The sequence below is a fragment of the Vulpes vulpes genome, chromosome 11 (assembly GCF_048418805.1).
Source record: "Vulpes vulpes isolate BD-2025 chromosome 11, VulVul3, whole genome shotgun sequence".
Taxonomy (NCBI): domain Eukaryota; kingdom Metazoa; phylum Chordata; class Mammalia; order Carnivora; family Canidae; genus Vulpes; species Vulpes vulpes.
The window spans coordinates 22,135,183-22,154,486 of NC_132790.1; the positions used below are offsets into that span (position 1 = coordinate 22,135,183).

Below are 19,304 nucleotides of genomic sequence, written 5' to 3' on the forward strand. Positions count from 1 at the left end.
CACGTTGATTGTTTTATGAGTGTGGAAAGCACCTTGTTGAAGTCTCCCAGTATTACTGTATTATTACCTATGTATGTCTTTACTTTGATTATTAATTGATTGATGTATTTGGCAGCTCCCACATCAGGGGCATAAATATTCATGATTGTTAGGTCCTCTTGTTCGATAGACCCTTTAAGTATGATATATTGTCCCTCTTCATCTCTTACTCTAGTCTTTGGGATAAACTTTAATTTATCTGATATAAGGATGGCTACCCTTGCTTTCTCTTGAGGACCATTTGAATGGTTCCTCAACTTTTATTTTCAGGCTGTAGGTATTGTTAGGTCTAAAATGAGTCTGTTATGAACAGCAAATAGTTGGGTTTTGCTTTTATATCCAGTCTGAAACCCTGCATCTTTTGATGGGATCATTAAGCACATTCACGTTCAGACTTACTATTGAAATATATGAATTCAATGTCATCGTAATACCTATTCAGTCCCTGTTTTTTGTGGATTATTTCTTTGGGCTTCCTCTTTCTTTTACAGCATCCTGCTTAATATTTCTTGCAGAGCCGGCTTGGTGGTCATATATTCTTTCAGTTTCTGCCTACCTTGGAAGCTCTTTATCTCTCCTTTTATTTTGAATGAGAGCCTTGCTGGATAGGGTATTCTTGGCTGCATGTTCTTCTGATTTAGGACCCTGAATATATCCTGCCAGCCTTTTCTGGCCTGCCAGGTCTCTGTGGAGAGGTCTGCTGTTAATCTAATATTTCTCCCCATATAATTTAGGGATCTTTTGTTTCTTGCTACTTTAAGGATCTTCTCTTTATCTTTGGAATTTGCAAGTTTCATTATTAAATGTTGAGGTGTTGAAAGGTTTTTGTTGATTTTAGGGGTGGAGGAATCTATCTCCTGAATCTGAATGCCTGTTTCCCTCCTTAAGTTAGGTAAGTTCTCAGCTATGATTTGTTCAAATACACTTTCTGGTCCTCTGTCCCATTCGGCGCCCTCTGGAACCCCAATTATACGTAGATTTTTCCTTCTGAGATGTCATTTATTTCCCTTAACCTATCCTCATGATCTTTTAATTGTTTTTCCCTCTTTTCCTCAGCTTCCTTTCTTGCCATCAACTTGTCTTCTATGTCTCTCACTCTTTCTTCTACCTCATTAACCCTCGTCATTAGGACCTCCAGTTTGGATTGCATCTCATTTAATTGATATTTAATTTCAGTCGGATTAGATCTAAATTTGGCAGTCATAGAAGTCTCTTGAATCCTTTATGCTTTTTTCCAGAGCCACCAGTAACTTTATAATTGTGCTTCTGAATTGGCTTTCTGATATCGAATTGTAATCCAAATTTTGTAACTCTGTGGCAGAAAGTACTGTTTCTGATTCTCTTTTGTAGTGAGTTCTCCTTTCTAGTCATTTTGCTCAGTGCAGAGTGGCTAAAAATGAGGTGTACTTGTTAAAGCACAGACTCTTTTCTCTGTAGCATTCCAGCTGTTCTCTCTTTAAATCGCAGGTCAAATTCATAGGTTTTCAGGATAATTTGGAAGTTCTCAGGTTAGTTTTTGCTCACAACTACTACTATTATTCTTTGATAATTTTCTAGCTCCAAATGTTTTTCTGATTATATGCTCTATGCCCTGAAATAAATGACCTTATTATTTTTTTAAGATTTTCTTTATTTATTTACAGAAGACAGAGACAGAATGGTAGAGACAGATACAGAGACACAGGCAGAGGGAGAAGCAGGCTCGTCACAAGGGTTCTGATGCCAGACTTGATCCCAGACCTCGGGATCACACGCTGAGCCAAAAGCCGATGTTCTACTGCTGAGATACACCGGTGTCCTTAAATGACCTTCTTTTTAACAATCTGCTGTATCTCTAGCAAATTATTACAATTGTTCCAGCTATATTCTTTTCCTTAAATATTCTTATTAGTTAACCATCCATACCCATGTTCAGTGGGATCAAGGTTATGGTATACTACTGAAAATGCACAGAAGATCCCTATAAGAAAACACTTAATGCAGCATGTCTGTTTTACTAAGTGCTTGCTTATCTCTGTAGCCATGTTGACAGATGGCCCTTGACCCAACTCTAGGAATAATTTCCCAGAATGTTCACATAGTTACTGAGTCATAATATTGTTATATATGTCCTAGCAGTTCAGTATGAACCAGGTTGGTAATATGTTAGATAAACATAGAATTTATTATGTGTACCTGTTGCCTGATTTGGGGTAAACGTACACTGGTCATGTGACAGATACATACTTGTGTTACTAGTTTGCTTAAAGAACTCTGAATTCTGTAACTCAAGCAGGCTTCCCTGGATAGAAACGTCTCTCAGTTGTTCCTGAAGTTTGTGGCTACAGTGATCCTTGCAGAAAGAGAGGAAACACCTGGAATCCTGTATGTGGCCTCTCTTGCCTTCACTAAATATACCTTTTTCCTGCTGTTCCTGCATAGTTTCCTTAACCATATCAAATATTAGCCATGAATATAAATGTATTTTGGGCTCTATGAGTTTTCAGTGAACCACCAAAAAAGTGAGTGGTTATAGTACCCCCAGATGAACCCTCTACTTCATGCCCAGTTTGATTCCTACCTCCATCCCCCCTCCCCAGGCCATTTCTGGCCAGTTCTATGCCTACTCTGACCACGCTTTGCATCTTACATCACTCTCTTTTCACCTTCAAAACAAAATCCAGGACCTTTTTATATGTCCTGTGAATCATTTTTAATGTCCTTCACCCATTCCTCAGTAAATTTGAGATAATTGCTTTGAGGAGGTAGGGAGGAAGAAAAGCAACAGCATGAGGGAAAAGTTAGTTGTATGTTATTGTAACAAAGACCAATCAGTGCAAAATAAATTTATCTTGGAAGAAATCTGTTTTTATTATCATTCATGTAAATGTTGCTGTAGATATTCCACTCTCACCACCCAATATATGTACAATTAAAAAAAAACTTGCTGAATTGGGGGTGGGAGAATATAATAAGGATCCTATGTCCTGGAAATCTGGATATGATATGAGATGTTTCTGGAGTCAAAATACTAGTGTCTATATGATGAGTTTTATCTCTAAAAGGGAGAGAAAAAAAGTCTTAGACTTAGTCTTAGTCTTTTTTTTTTTTTTTGTCTTAGTCTTAAAACAGAAGGAAGCTCAAGACTGCCTGTGTGTTCTAAGCTAATATCATATATCACCTGGAGACCTGACAAACACCCACAAAGATTAGCAATAGACTTTTTTGTCTGGCCCACGCACATTTGATTCTTCTCTGAGACCCTATACCATAAGGTTTGGGTATGAGTCTCACTGGGATTGGTTGTGAGCCTCTAGAACCTGCTTTATAAACCTGCTCACTTGGCATGATGATCAAGGCAGGGAGCCTCATGAGGCTCCAGCTGCATGACAATCCACAGAGCTTGTGTCCCTGCCCTGGAGTCTGGTGAGTGGTAGAAACACCTCAGCTGAGCTTAGCTCAAATCGTGTTGTATGCATACTTGGGATGGAAGTCAAGAGAAGTCATGGGATATCCTAAATACAGTTGCAAATTTTGTATGAGGATCTCCAAGACAGGAACGACATTTCCTGGAGATATGCAGCACCTCTAATCTTCTTATATGATATATACTATAGTTTTGGGAAACAATCTCTGGCCCTTTTTTCTTTACCCAACAATCACTCAATTATTCCCTTAGAGTTTAAGATCAACTGTTAAGCCAAACATTTTATGTAAGACATATATTGGGTAATCAATAAATAATTCATATAAGAAAGACAAGAGGGAAGAAGAAAGGAAAGGAGGAAGGAAGGAAGGAAGGAAGGAAGGAAGGAAGGAAGGAAGGGAGGGAGGGAAGGAGGGAGAGAGGGAGGGAGGGAGGGAAGGAGGGAGAGAGGGAGGGAGGGAGGGAGGGAAGGAGGAAAGGAGGGAGGGAGGGAAGGAAGGAAGGAGGAAAGGAGGAAGGGAATTCCAGGACCTGGGAATCTGGAAGTGTAATTTATAATTCTCACACAACATTGTAATAGAGAAAACTCCAAATACCGACTAATGAATCTCCCAGGATGAAGAGCTATGTGGAGTTCTTGTCTTAAATGAAATAGTTTAAAGGACTAATAATATTTAGCCAAGGCTATAAGATTTTTAAAAAGCATAATAGCTCTGCATTCACACTCTGGCTTTTGAAAATTTTTATTCAAATTCCAGTTAGCTAACATACAGTATAATATTAGTTTCAGGTGTACAATAGAGATTCAACACTTCTACATGGCACCCAGTGCTCATCACAAGTGACCTCTTTAATCCCCGTCACCTATTTTACCATCCCCCACCCACCTCCCCTCTAGCAACCATTTGTTTGTTCTCTATAGTCAAGAGTCTGTTTCTTGCTCTGGCTCTCTGAAGAGCTGACCTATTTAGTTCATGTAATGTTTCTCAGGCCAGTCAAATAGCTCCAGGGTTCCATCTTTGTAGCTTTAGTGCTTTGAAGCAGCATTTACAAATTTAAAGATCTGTATAGCCAGAGCCCCCTAGTGTATGGGCAACATAGTAATGTTTCTTAGAAAGCTGTATAGTATTTTTAAAAGATTTCTGGAATTCAAACTTCTAATATCTTCTGCAAGTATTAGGCACTATTCAACAAAATGTCATCTTCATTCAGTTTATTTTTTTATTTTATTTTTTAATTTTTATTTATTTATGATAGTCACACAGAGAGCGAGAGAGAGGCAGAGACACAGGCAGAGGGAGAAGCAGGTTCCATGCACCGGGAGCCTGACGTGGGATTCAATCCTGGGTCTCCAGGATCGCGCCCTGGGCCAAAGGCAGGCGCCAAACCGCTGGCCACCCAGGGATCCCCTTCATTCAGTTTATGATGATGAGACACTTACAGAAGAAACTATGGATGGGACTGTGTCAAGAGAGAAGCAGGACGTTGACTTGCACTGTAAGCCCTTGTCTTTATCCAGAGGTATCCTGCCTTCCATCCTCTGTTAATTCCTGTCATTTAGGCACTTCTTTCTGATCAAATCCAGACAGTTTGGAAAGTGCACCCCTTCTGCATGGGTAGATGAATGCCCACATCGTATAGCTACTCCTGATTAAATATTAAGCATACAAAAATCCTTAAAGACTATGAAAGTAAAAGAAATATCCAGGTGGCTCATTTTATCAGATGAGACTGCAGGCTGGAGTGCATGGACATAGGTACAATACAGACAGTGAATTACTAATTAGGAGCTTTGAACACTTCTCCGACTTTCAAAAAGGCAGTACAGAAAGAGCCATTTCCTTAATTACTTAAATTTCACAATAGGGCAGCCCCGATGGCCCAGCAGTTTGGCACCACCTTCAGCCCAGGGTATGGTCCTGGAGACCCAGGATTGAGTCCCACATCAGGCTCCCTGCACGGAGCCTGCTTCTCCCTCCGCCTGTCTCTGACTTTCTCTCTCTCTCTGTGTCTGTCATGAATAAATAAAATCTTTAAAAAAATTTCACAATAGACTAGCTTACTTTCTGAGACAGGGAGGTTCATATTCATTTTAGGAGTGCTGAAGACTCAATTTAACAGGAATTGGACAAAATGATCTTGAAAAATCTGAAAAGTTTGTTTCCTTTTTGGTTGTATGGCAAAGCTCAAATAAAGAAGATAACATTTTTGCTACTCACTTTATGGCAAAAACATCTTATCAAATGTTTATGCGAAAAGGATAATTCCTTCATCTGCTCACACCCAGCATTAAATAGCATGAGGAAAAATAGAGAAACACATGCTTCTAACCTCTGCTGGATTAAACCTTTAGCGTCATGACCCAGCCTGCTAGGAACACCTCTCTCTCTCTTCTCATGCTTATTGCCACAGGTATCTTAGATGAAATGGTGTTCTTTGGATAATTATTCTCTATCAGAAATTGGCTTTTTATATAGCATTATCTCTCTGCAAAGTCCAGTAGTCTGCTTGACCACAACTGGCATTGAATTATATTGAAAGAAATAGTTTGTATCATTCACAAAATGCAGTGTCTGCTACTGTCTTCATTCCCTGCTTTCCTGTCTCCGACAATTCTCCAAATCTCTAGTGTCCCTGATTCTTCCCACCCTGCCTTATGTTTTTATGAAGATCCACTGTCCTTGGATGATGGAAGCTTGCATTCCTAAGGTGACTGGGTTGCAGCTCAATACTTACCCCTAGATGAAATCAGACTTATAAATTGAATCTGTAGTAGTAGCCTTTCTTTTCTGATGTCCTTAGAAAGTAGAATCAAGGCAAAGACTTCTGAGTGTCCTTGGAGACTTTCCTCATTTGTGAATTGGTCACCAGCTTATAGCATATCATCTCATGTCTTCCAAATATAAAATTTCCCTCTTTCTCACTCTTGTTATGTTTCTGGAGTGGATTTGCTATTTTATTCATGCTAGTATGTTAAACATTCTCCCAGGAATATTAATGCTGAATGTTTCAGATGTTTTATTTTGATTAATGATGATAACTTCTGGGATCCCTGGGTGGCGCAGCGGTTTGGCGCCTGCCTTTGGCTCAGGGCGCGATCCTGGAAACCTGGGATCGAATCCCACATCGGGCTCCCGGTGCATGGAGCCTGCTTCTCCCTCTGCCTGTGTCTCTGCCTCTCTCTCTCTGTGACTCTCGTAAATAAATAATAATAAAAAAAATGATGATAACTTCTCTGCATTTATGAGAATTTTAGTGTATTTCTAAAGGGTGCTGCTTTTCCTTTCTTTTGAAAATACACTGTGGTTAACAGCTTATAAGTAAAACTTGTTGAGGCAGGTTGATGGATGCAAAGTCTATGCATTGCACACCTCACCCTCTGTAACCAAAGTTCAGGGGGAGTTTTTATTAGAATAACAAAGATGATGACTGGTGCTTACCTACCCTCACTTCTCCACAGGTATAAGCACACAATCCCAGTCCTCACCTTTCTATACAGATCCTTTCTCAAATCTGACACACCTGCTTTTGCATTTTGCCTCCCTCATAGGTGGTTATCACTCCTCTTCTTCCTCCACAACCTATCCTATAATTGCTAATAATTGGTTTATTGTTCAATTACCATGTTGCTTTGATTCCGACATGTTGTTCACTCTTCACAGAATTTCTTCTCTGGTTTTTCCTTAGATGAATGGTTAGCATGCTGAAAGGGGATTGTAGGTATTCTTCATGACAATGAAGAATAAGGCAATATTATAATTAGTGTTCAAAAAGGTAGAATATAATGAAGACTGTTTTACATCAGTAGATCATGGCTGCCACCTAAATAACTGCCCACAACATGTTGAAACCTCCACTGTTAAGAGAATTTTCCTAAGATGTTAGCAAAGAAAATCATCATTCAATGTTAACTTCATGTATACGCCCAAGTTTCTCTTGACTTCTTCCATGTACTCAGATTTCCCAGTTTTCCTTTCTTTAATAATTGGCTTTGAAGGTACCCAAGATCCGGGATGCCTGGATGGCTCAGCAGTTGAGCTCTGCTTTTGGGGCATGATCCTGGGGTTCAAGGATCGAGTCCCACATCTGGATCCCTGGGGGGAGCCTGCTTCTCTCTCTGCCTATGTCTCTGCCTCTCTCTCTCTCTCTGTCTTTCATGAATAAATAAATAAATAAATAAATAAATAAATAAATAAATAAATAAACAATTTTTTTTTAAAAAATGAAGGTACCCAAGGTCATTCTTTAAAAAGGTGAGTTATGGGAGCTCAGTCAGTTAAGCATCCAACTCTTTGTTTCAGCTGGGGGCATGATCTCAGGGTCCTGGAATTGAGCCCCATGTCAGGCTCCATGCTCAACTCTGAGTCTGCTTCTTCCTCTCCTCTGCTCCCCTGATAGCTCACTCTCTCTCTGGAATAAATAAGTAAAGTCTTTAATTTAAAACAAAAAAAAAGATGAGGAAATCTCTGGGTGGCTGAGTGGTTTAGTGCCTGCCTTCGGCCCAGGGCGTGATCCTGGAGTCCAGGGGTCAAGTCTCACATCAGGCTTCCTGCATGGAGCCTGCTTCTCCCTCTGCCTTTCTCTCTCTCTCTCTCTCTCTCTCTCTCTCTGTCTCTCAGTCTTTCATGAATAAATAAATAAAATCTTTAAAAAAAAAGATGAGTTGTAGAGAACAAAATATAGATTCCTGGTTCGGATCTTTTCCTATCCCACGGTCAAGTCCCCTACGGATGTGTTCTATGTTGAGCGGTGGATTATCAGAACTTCAAAGGTATAAGTTACATATTGTCTATATTATATTACTTAAATTGAGTACACAGCAGGAGCTCAGTAAATGTGTGATGCCGCTGAGAATATATGTATTTCTGACTGCAAATATTATCTACTCTCCACCTTCTTCCTCTCACCTGCCTCAGCTAGCCAACATTTTCCCAGAAAGTAATATCAGAGATTGAGAAGGGATTTAATCTAGTAGACATGCACATCAAGCACAAACCCTCCTGGTGCCTTCTTGTCACAGATACTACTTTTAAATCCCTTTCGGAGCAAAGATATATCTGGTGATATGAGTTCAAAATCAATGTTAACACCAGTCAGTGTTAACTTGATTTTCTAACTCTGAAGCATCCATTATCTAGGTTTCCTTAGAACCCATTTTCTGTATTACAACTAATCTAGCATATGCATCTGTATCCTGTGCTTTCACCACAGTTTCCCTTTCCATTTTTCAAATCTTGAAACATCTTCAAATGAGGAAGGAATTTTCTCTCTGTGAAAGGCACAAGCAGCCCCTGAAAACTAGAGCAAACCTCCAAGAAGACAGACAGTATCTATACTCTAGTGAAACTTCAAAAAGAATGGATTCAGTGCTGTAAGAAGAGAAGGAGAGTGATATTACTCCTCAGGCATGGGACACAGGATGAGATATTAGGAAAATGCTGTGAAAGAATAACTTTTTGCCTTTATAATTTTTCCAGGACAAACTCTTCCAAAAGTTATGACAATTCTTAACAACAATAATGCCAGCAGCTTCATCTTTATACTGATGGATCTCCCAGGACTGGAGGCCGCTCATTGCTGGACAGCTATTCCTATCTGCTCTGTCTATGCTCTCTCTTTGCTGGGTAACATCACCATAATGTACATTGTCAAGTCTGTGCCCAGCCTCCACACACCCATGTACCTCTTCCTGTCCATGCTTTCAATGGCTGACTTGGGCCTCTCAGCTTCTACACTACCTTCAATGGCAGCTGTTTTTCTCTTAGGCCAGAGAAAGGTGGGAGCTGCAACTTGCTTTATGCAACTCTTCTTCATCCATACTTTCTCAGTTATTGAATCAGCTGTGCTCTTGGCCATGGCTTTTGACCGCTGTGTGGCTATCCGAGAGCCCTTACGCTATGCCACCATTCTTACAACCAAGCGCATTGGTGCCATCGGGCTGGCCATTGTCACCCGTAGTGCTGCTCTCCATCTGCCCCTTCCTGTGCTCCTTAGAAGACTGCAATTTCAGCTTGTGAATGCTCTGTCTCATTCATATTGTGTTCATCCTGATGTTTTAAGGCTAGCCAGTTCTAGCACTCTTGTGAACAGTAGCTTTGGGCTCTTTGTCATGCTTTCCACGCTAGGATTGGATGCTGTACTCATTCTCCTCTCCTATGTGCTAATCTTAAGGACAGTATTGAACATTGCTTCCAATACGGAGCGGCTCAAAACCCTTAACACCTGCATTTCCCATATCTGTGCTGTATTACTATTTTATACCCCACTGGTCAGCCTGTCGATGATTCATCGCTTTGGAAAAAAGAAGCTACCAGCTCAGGTATATATGCTTCTCTCCTATCTGCACTTTCTTGTTCCTCCGATGCTCAACCCAATTGTCTACAGTGTGAAAACCAAAGAGATTCGGGTACGCATTCTAAAGATGCTCCACCCAAGAAAACTCTGAGTCACAGAAATAAAATACTGGTTGTGATAGTCAGCCTGCTGACTGAAGACATCTCAGAGAAGGAGAGAGTATATAGCTTCCAGCTGATGTATCAATCAATTAATTATTCAAAAACTCTGATTGAAATATATTACGTGTTCAAACATGTACCATTTAAAACAATACCTGTGTAATGAGAAAAAAAAAACATGTTGCTCATTCTGGAAAAACAATATCAGCCTGTAAAAGACTCAGATTATTTTAGAGGAAACGGACAGGATCTTGAGAGAATATCATTTAAAAGCAAGTAGATTAGAAGAGTGGAATTCAAAGATATCTAAGAAAGACATCCTGACAGGTAAAAGCAAGTAGATTAGAAGAGTGGAATTCAAAGATATCTAAGACATCCTATAACTAAACACCTAGAGTTTTATTTATAAAATTAAGCTCAAGAGGGCCTCACTTGGTATACTTTCTGAAAATTTGGCAAATATGTAAAATCAAAAAGTTTTCTCTTGTGATTTGCATAATAACCATAGATATGGTTTAAACTGGAAAATATAAGCCAAATGAAATACGTTTAAAGAAATAAAGACCTTAATTACCATAATAAAATGTGTCTCAATGTGACTATTAGATAGTTCAGCATTTTATTTAAGCTCCATGATACATGAAGGGTGGACATCCAATACAGTGTACAGTCTGATAAATCTGACACCTATACACCCATGAAATCATCACCACAGTTAAGGTAACAAACATACCCACCACCCCCAAATTTCCTGTTGCTCTATTTCCCCAGTACCTTTTGCCACTCAACTTGTCAAACACTGAGATAGTTTTGTTATTATCAATTAGTTTGCACCTTTCTAAAGTTTTACATAGTCTGGCTTTTTTCTTTCAGCATTGAGTACATTGAGTTCTATCTGTGTGATTCAGATATTATTCCTTTTTATGCTGGACAATATTTCACTGTGGATATACCACAAATTACATAATATAGTAAGTTGCCATGTAAATAAATTATTAAATAAGAACAATTATGCTTGCCTTCATATTTACTGCATGTAATACTTTGTATTCCTTAGCATATGTTCAAATTTATACCTGGCATCATTTCCTTTCAGCCTGAAAATGTTTAATTTTTATCTTTAAAATTTTACTCGATTAGAATGATAAATTTCAAGGATTTTTTCCTATCCCACTTTAAAAGTATGATTTATCTTTTGTTAATTTCTTCCTCTGACAGTGACAAATCTGGATACCATTATTGTATTATAAATTACAATTTATTTCTCATCATTTCATCCCTTGTGTACAAAAAATGAAGAATTTTAAAATTATTAATCCATGCTCCTGCAGGGAACAAGTTTACCAACTCCAATGCAATATTTGTGTGCAGTTCTGTATCATTAAATTTCCATTGCCCAGTCAAAACACCATTTTTCTTTTTTTCTTTAAAGATTTTATTTATTTATTCATGAGAGACACAGAGAGAAGGAGAGAGAAGCAGAGACCCAGGCAGAGGGAGAAGCAGGCTCCATGCAGGAAGCCTGATGTGGAATTTGATCCAGGGACTTCAGGATCACACCCTGGGCCAAAGGCAGGTGCTAAACTGCTGAGGGATCCCCCAAAACACCATTTTCCGAAGTTACTGAGATCAGCTCTTTTTCTCCTCATGTCCTTCAGTGAGATTATGTCATCATATATTTGTAATATAGGTGCAATAATTTTTTTTAATTAACTTTTATTGGTGTTCAATTTACCAACATACAGAAAAACACCCAGTGCTCATCCCGTCAAGTGTCCACCTCAGTGCCCGTCACCCATTCCCCTCCAACACCCGCCCTCCTCCCCTTCCACCACCCCTAGTTCGTTTCCCCGAGTTAGGAGTCTTCATGTTCTGTCTCCCTTCCTGATATAGGTGCAATAATTTTTTATGGTCGACCATCTACCATGGGATCTTTAGATTTTTTTTTCTTTTTTTAATTTACATGCAGCAAAGTTCACATTTTGTGGTTTGCAATTCCGAGTTTTGAGGAAGCATTAGTCATGTTTAAATAAGCAAGTGAGAGAAAGCTAAAATGCACCCCCATGGTGCTGGATTATGTGTGTGTACGTGTGTGTGTATATATATATATATATACTTATGTATGACTGTTTATGTCCATATTTTTCTTTATATGTCCAAACATATTTGTCATAACTGTTTTAAAGGTCTTTTCTTCTAATTCCAGAATCTCTATTCATCCTGAAACTCTTCTTATTGGCTTTTCTATTTTATTCTGATTCTCTTTCTGCTTTTTTATTTATCTTTTTTTTTATGTGTCCATGGGCACTGCAAATGCTGTATTATTGGCAGTCTGGGTCATGTTATCCTATATACAAAGAATATGGTTTGACATGGCAGACAGTTTATTGGAGGATCATGTTATTGTTTTTGCATGTTAGTTTTAAGCCTTATTGGAGTCTGAGCTTATTAACCCTTACTTTTGGTTATAGTATTCTTGCCTCCTATTCATCCGTTGGTAAGAAAGAGATTTCTATTGTAGGGTTATGGAAATGAGTGAAAGCATAGCACTTGACAGTGGAAAGATAAGACTGACAACAGTTTATTGGTCATAGATACTCACAGATTGGGGAAGGAGGAAACTGCATGCCAGACAAGTGGCACACAGGGGTACTTGGGGACAGAGTGAACAAACCAGGGGCCATGGGAAGCAGGCTCTGTAGTAATGGCAAAGTGGGGTTACCCTTCTCATTTCCACAGGATGATTTGAGTTGGTTGTTTGAATAATTCATTGACTTACAGGGAAGTGATAGCCATTAGTTGGACTGCAGCTGATTTGATTGTTAGGGAAACTAGCCAGGAGGGGACTCTTGTTCACTGGATGTGAGGCATACATATCTGGGAAGAACAGGGAAGCTCATGGTTAGGCTTTTTGATCCATTCCCAACTTCAGATGTCAAAGTAGCACATTATATTGAATCAATTTCATGTAATCAGAAACCACACCACATACTCCCTCTTCTTACGGTGTAGCTCTTCCGGGATCTCAAATCAATGTCCAAGGCATTCAAAGACCTTTGTCCACTCTCCCTTGTTGGAACTCTAATGTGTCCCAGTACTGAATGAACTGCAGAATCTCTAGGCAACTGACAGCCCACCAGAGATGTTTTCTGCCAAGCTTTTTGGAGTCTTGACCTATAAATCTTCAGCTTAGTACTTGGTGAAAACATCAAATGGACACCTAAGCAGATTTCTAGGACTTCTTCATATCCAATAGGCACCCCAAATTTTGATCCCTCACAGCCCCTAAAATCACTTCTGCCTTCTCTCTCTCCCTTTAAGGAGAGAGTTGTCCTCAATTTGCATTCAACTTCCTTGTCTGAGTTTGTAAACTGAAGTCTGGCAGAAAGCCTGAATGGATATGGAAACACTTTTTATCTCCTTTATCACAAGGAATCACAGCTCTGCATTGTCTGCTTTTCAAGATCTGATATATTTTATACATCTTGCCCAGAATTAGAGTTGTTTATTTGTTGGAATATGTTCAACATCCATTTCTTCTTTATGACATATAACATTGAGGTTGAAAGCTTTGGGGACCTCACTATTTTCTTGCAGTAGTACTTAAAGTTTTGACAAATGTGTGTGCTCACAACGAGCTGAGCCTTTTTTTGTTTTGCACCTATATAGTGAAACAATGAATTTTATAAAACATTCTTTTGGGGAAGTATGAATTGTCTGCCTGAATTTTCAATTCTGTGGCTAAATTTGTGATTTCTATTCTGTTTATTTCCATTTATTTTCTATTTTTATTTTCCTCTAAATCAGAAAGTCCTTCATTTTATTGAACTTTTATTATTTCTTTTGCAACAATAGAAAGTTTCTTTGTTGCATCTGTATGTAAATCAGCATCATCATCATAAAATTAAGTGTTTAATGTGTGCTTTTTTAGGAATGATAGTAAGTGATTTGCATATATCATTATATTAAATACTCATAATGTTTTTATGAAATAATAATAAATAGGTAATTATTTGAGTATTGACAAACATGGTTTTGAGTTTTCCAATGAAGTACCTGATTTAATCCTCACAGCAACATTGTGCATTAGTTTCTTTCAATATTCTAATTTCACAGGTGAGGAAACTGAAATGTCTTTTTGAAGCATGTACCCTCAACAGCTAATTACTTTTTAATCATAATATAAGAAGATCATTAACTGAGACGGGATCTCAAATCAATGTCCAAGAGACAGATTTGGACAGGACCAAAGGATTCCAATCATGATAGAGTTTCTTTATAGCCCATTGCAAAACTTACTTGGCAGTGACATGGTTAAAGTTATTTGCTGCCCTAAAGCCCATGTCACCTATTATGTTCACCAAGGGATGCTACCCAGGAATGTACCCTAGAGGAGAGTGAAAAATGTCCTCAGCTCTTATCTTCTTCTGAGTGAGGCAGTAACATGGGGCTTGAGGGGGAAAGGGGTAAAGAAGCCATTTGCCAAGGTTTCTTTTAGTGCTCATCTAAGAATAGAGTTAATAGATTTTAAAGCCCTGAAAAAGAGCAGTATTGATGATTTAGAGGAAGAAAAAGTGCTTTTTATCTTCAGGTACCATCTGGAGGCACTGAATAAGTTTCCTGAAGAATTTCTCAGTTGTACTGTCATAATAGATAAAACCAAATAAATGGGAAGTTAAGAGTTGGGCTAGTAACTCAGCCTAAATTCTCCATGCCTTAAATACAGTCTAACATATGTGTACCTAAGTCTTTAAGCAAATAGATTCTATGCCTTTTAAGGGAGACATGCTGAGAGGAGAAAAAAATTGAGGAGCAGAATGGAATGGAAAGTTGCTGGTTTGTAAAGACAGTTGGAAAAAGCAGTCTGTTACCATTTGCATGATGGAAGGTAACAGAATGATGATGTGAACTGATAAATCCAGAGTGATCAAGGTTAATTTCAATTACTCCTAAATCTTTGAAGAATCATCTTTGAAGAGGCTCCTTGCATTTTGAGCACAGTAAGTATATTTAGGAAAAATTAAAGAACAGACAAATATTAACAATGATTATTTATTTTCTAAGTGCTCTACAGATTAGGAACTCTTCCACCCACTATCTTAATTTATCATCAGAGAAATCTATGAGATTGGTATGAAATTTAGTACTACTCGCCCATTTCCATTCTTTAGATGATGAGAAAAGTGAAACCAACATTGTATTATGTATGTGCTGTCATTTTATTGTCACAGCAGAATATTGGCTTAATGTTGTTAATCTGAATCCTAATGTGATTGCAGAAGAAAACAGACATTGGTGCTAGGAAACCCAGCATGGTTTCCTACTCTACTCCATGAGGTCACAGGTTTACATCTGATTGAAAATCTTCTGGAAAGCCAAAGGGAAAAGTTCCTGTTAAATAAAAGCTTACGGTGCATTAACACTTTTGAATAAATAGCTCTTGGTTAAGTCCAAGTTTGTCCAAGTTATTTGTTTGTTTGTTTTCCAACGTTTTATGCTTAAGACAGGACAAGAAACAGGTACTCTGCCTTTTCACTTATCCCCTCTGTTTCTTATCACTATAATCCCTTGACTCCACAATTATTTCTCTTTTTTAAATATTTTATTTATTTATTCATAAGAGACACACAGAAAGAGGCAGAGACACAGGCAGAGGGAGAAGCAGGCTCCCTGCAAGGATCCTGATGCGGGACTGGATCCCAGGACCCTGGGATCATGACCTAAGCTGAAGGTAGATGCTAAGCCACTGAGCCACCCAGATGCCCCCACAAGCATTTCTTAAAAATTAAGAAAAACTATCACATGCACACAAATTCACAAAACCCTTCTTTTTCTGCACAGTCAACTCAAGGCAATATACAAAACCAATATGCTCTACTTATCTGAACACCTGAGTACCTTTTCTCATAAGCCCATTTTTTCAAATGCTAAGTGAAATAATGGCAGAAATTCCAAATACGCTCACACTATACCCATTCAGTGTGTTTCTACCTCCACTTTTGAAATCTATGGACGAAGGGAGGGAATGTTCAGTTTGTTAAGGAAATGTTGAAGATTTTCCTTTAATTTTAAAGAAACAGTGCAGCTTGAGTATAGTATGAAGAATTCATCGATGGCACTCAAACACTCCATGTGAATGCACAATTCTTCCCAACCTTCCCAGTCAATGTCCTCAAACATTTCTCCATCTTATTTCACCTTTGGGTCATCTCAGTAACTGACTAGAAATTCTTTAATCTGGAGGAAACAAAGTAGATTACAAGAGGAAAACCAGAAAAGGCCATCATATAGGAGGTTTTTAAACTTAGGTGTTCATGGGAATTTTTTTATTTACTTAGATGTAAGGATAAGGATTGTGAATGAATTAATCTGTTTGTTAATAGTTGGCTTTTATCTTTACCTTCATGCAACAATATCCAGAGTAAAAGACACTGAGTCAAACAGAATTATTTCCAGTCCTGGATCCTCTTTTATGATTGATGTGACTTTAATTAAGTTACATACTTGAATTCTTAAGGATAAAATTTCTTAATCTAGAAAAACTGATCTGTTAACTTCCAACACTTGAGATGCTTTAAAATCAAATATCTGAGTGTTTTGTAAACTACTTTAGATGGAATATAAAAGGAATAAATTAAACTTGCATATTTCTACTTGCAGAAGAAAAAGTGACAGAATTCATTATTGTTTGGAGCTACTTTTCAAGGAGGAATACTGAGTTATTCTCCAAGACATCTGAGAGAAAATGTGATAAAATGAAGAGAAAATCAGTATCACTGGAAAAGATAAGACAAAACAAAACTCTGAAGAGATGATTAAGAAAGATTCCTAAAAATTAAGTTGTTCTTGTTGGTTATTATTCTCAAGTTTTAGACTCCTGGGAAATTCCAGAAATCTCCTTCCTTTGTTTATGATTAGGAGGGAAGACAAAAGTTTCCAGACAATACTTTGACTGGGTTCTTGAAAACTGCAGCTCATGATGGCTTGAAAGGGCAAAGGAGCTGAGATGGCAGAGAGTGAAATGGGAGTCAAAGTTCAAGAGAGAGAACATAAGACCCAACCTGTAGTCTTAGATTATTGTATTTTTTTCAAAAATCAATAAGTGGATCTAAGTTCTGATTCCTTCACACATAAATAACATTTTCTGATTATTGTATTTTTTTCAAAAATCAGTAAGTGGATCTAAGTTCTGATTTCTTCACACATAAATAACGTTTTCTGATTTCTATGTACTCATCAGTATAATGCTGAATAATTATAGATAAGCTGCAAGGTCACTATTTCATTTTCTATGAGTGGAATTCATTCTATCAATGTTCCACACACACAGCTCAATTGGAGAATGAATCATATTTAGAAAAATTATCTAAAAAATTTGCCACAGTTTGACATTCTAAACCATGTGGGGGGTAAGGTTGTGCTGGTATGCTTTCACTGGAGGGCTTACATGTTAAAGTGGATTCTTCTGTATTTTTTTTTTTAAGATTTTATTTATTTATTCATGAGAGACACAGAGAAAGAGAGAGAGAGGCAGAGACACAGGCAGAGGGAGAAGCAGGCTCCATGCAGGGAGCCCGACATGGGACTCAATCCTGGGTCTCCAGGATCACACCCCAGATTGAAGGAGGCGCTAAATCGCTGAGCCACCAGGGCTGCCCCTGTATTGTTTTAATTATAAAAGAAGATGTCAGTCTGCAAAATTTGGATGTTTACCACACTGAAGTATCTACTGAAAGACAGTGTGAAGGGGAATTTGACAGGAAGTGAGGAACCTGCACTTTGCTCCCACATCAAGCACACTAACTACTATATAGGCACCTAGAGTTCACTTCCCAGGAGGTATAGTGAAAAGTTAGGATCTACACTATCTTGGTTCCTTTCCAGATCCATGTTTCAAATTCTGATTTTGTGTTAAATTTTGTTGTAGGTCTCCTAAGCCAGGTTTCCCATGAATGCAACATTTCCTTGGATATTCAAACTAACCTTTGTTTAAGGGCTCCATGATTATCTATGAGCCTGGGGAAATGCCTCTCCAAGTCAACAAGGCCATGGTTGTCAGGGAAACCCTTTGGGGAGTCAGTGAAGGGTCTCAGTTCATGGAGGAGGTTCTGACCCAGCAACTCCTTTGATTCCAGGGCCTGTGGTTTCACTTCTGCCTGGAACACTGCCCACCAGGTCACCATGTCAGACTCCAACCACACCGGTACCTTTTTCTTCCTAGCAGGCCTCCCAGGCATTGAGGCTGTGCACAAATGGCTCTTTATCCCTCTGTGTGCCATGTATGTGGCCTCTCTGGTAGGGAACAGTCTGATCCTGTGGGTGGTGAGGTCAGAGCCCTCCCTGCACCAGCCCATGTACTACTTCCTATTGATGCTGGCAGTGACCGACCTGGGTCTGTCTGCCTCCACACTGCCCACTGTGCTCCCCATCTACCTGCTGAGTCTCAGGAAAGTGGCAATGGATGTGTGTCTGGCCCAGCTCTTCTTCATCCACACCTTCTCCATCATGGAGTCCTCTGTGCTGCTGACTATGGCCTTGGACCGTTTTGTGGCCATCAGCAACCCCCTGCACTATGGCACCATCCTCACGAGCCCCCGTGTTGCTAGCTTAGGCCTGGCCAGTGTGGTGCGCAGTGTCGGGCTTCACATCCCCGCTCCCATCATGCTGAGGAAACTGCCTTATTGCCAGAATCGCCTGCTTTCCCACTCCTACTGTCTGCACCCGGATGTCATGAAGCTGGCCTGTGTAGACACCCACATCAACAGTGCCTATGGTCTTTTTGTAGTGCTCTCTACACTAGGGGTGGACTCGGTGCTCATTGTTCTCTCCTATGTGCTGATCCTCCAAACAGTGCTGTCCATTGCCTCCAAAGCTGAGCGCCTTAAAGCCCTCAACACTTGTGTCTCTCATATCTGTGCTGTGCTGCTCTTCTACACACCGATGATTGGCCTGTCCATGATCCACAGATTTGGGAGGTGGGCTTCCCCTTCCAGCCGGATGCTGCTCTCCTATGTTCACTTTCTCATACCTCCAGTGCTCAATCCAGTAGTTTACACCATTAAGACCAAGCAGATCCGGTTGAGGATGCTACGCTTCTTGGGGTCAGGTGGGGCTGGCATCAGAGACACTTAGGCTCAATAGATCTTTGGTAGAAAGAGAAAAAGCATGAAAGAATTTGGTCATAGATGTTTAATGAGCCATTTCACATAAAGTCTCATAGTGAGAAGACTGTAACTCAGAGACAGCATCGTCTTCATATGGAGTTCTCACTCATGGGAAGAAATAACCACATTCTCATTTAGTAAAGTTTCACTGAATACCTACTTTGTTAAATACACTATTATTGGCCCTATAAATAGAAATAGAACTAAGATACTGCCTCCATTTTAGAGGAAAGCTCATAA

At 39.2% G+C, this 19,304-nt stretch overlaps 2 protein-coding genes across 2 annotated transcripts; both read left to right on the plus strand.

Annotated features, from left to right (window-relative positions):
- Nucleotides 1–8,942: 8,942 nt before the first annotated feature.
- On the plus strand, nucleotides 8,943–9,890 carry LOC112912412 (olfactory receptor 51G2-like). The gene has a single exon (XM_025989115.1). It carries the CDS (start codon nucleotides 8,943–8,945, stop codon nucleotides 9,888–9,890), a length of 948 nt encoding a protein of 315 aa, XP_025844900.1.
- Nucleotides 9,891–18,081: 8,191 nt separating this feature from the next.
- Nucleotides 18,082–19,032, plus strand: LOC112912413 (olfactory receptor 51G2-like). Its single transcript, XM_025989116.2, has one exon. It carries the CDS (start codon nucleotides 18,082–18,084, stop codon nucleotides 19,030–19,032), a length of 951 nt encoding a protein of 316 aa, XP_025844901.2.
- The last annotated feature ends 272 nt before the right edge of the window (nucleotides 19,033–19,304 follow it).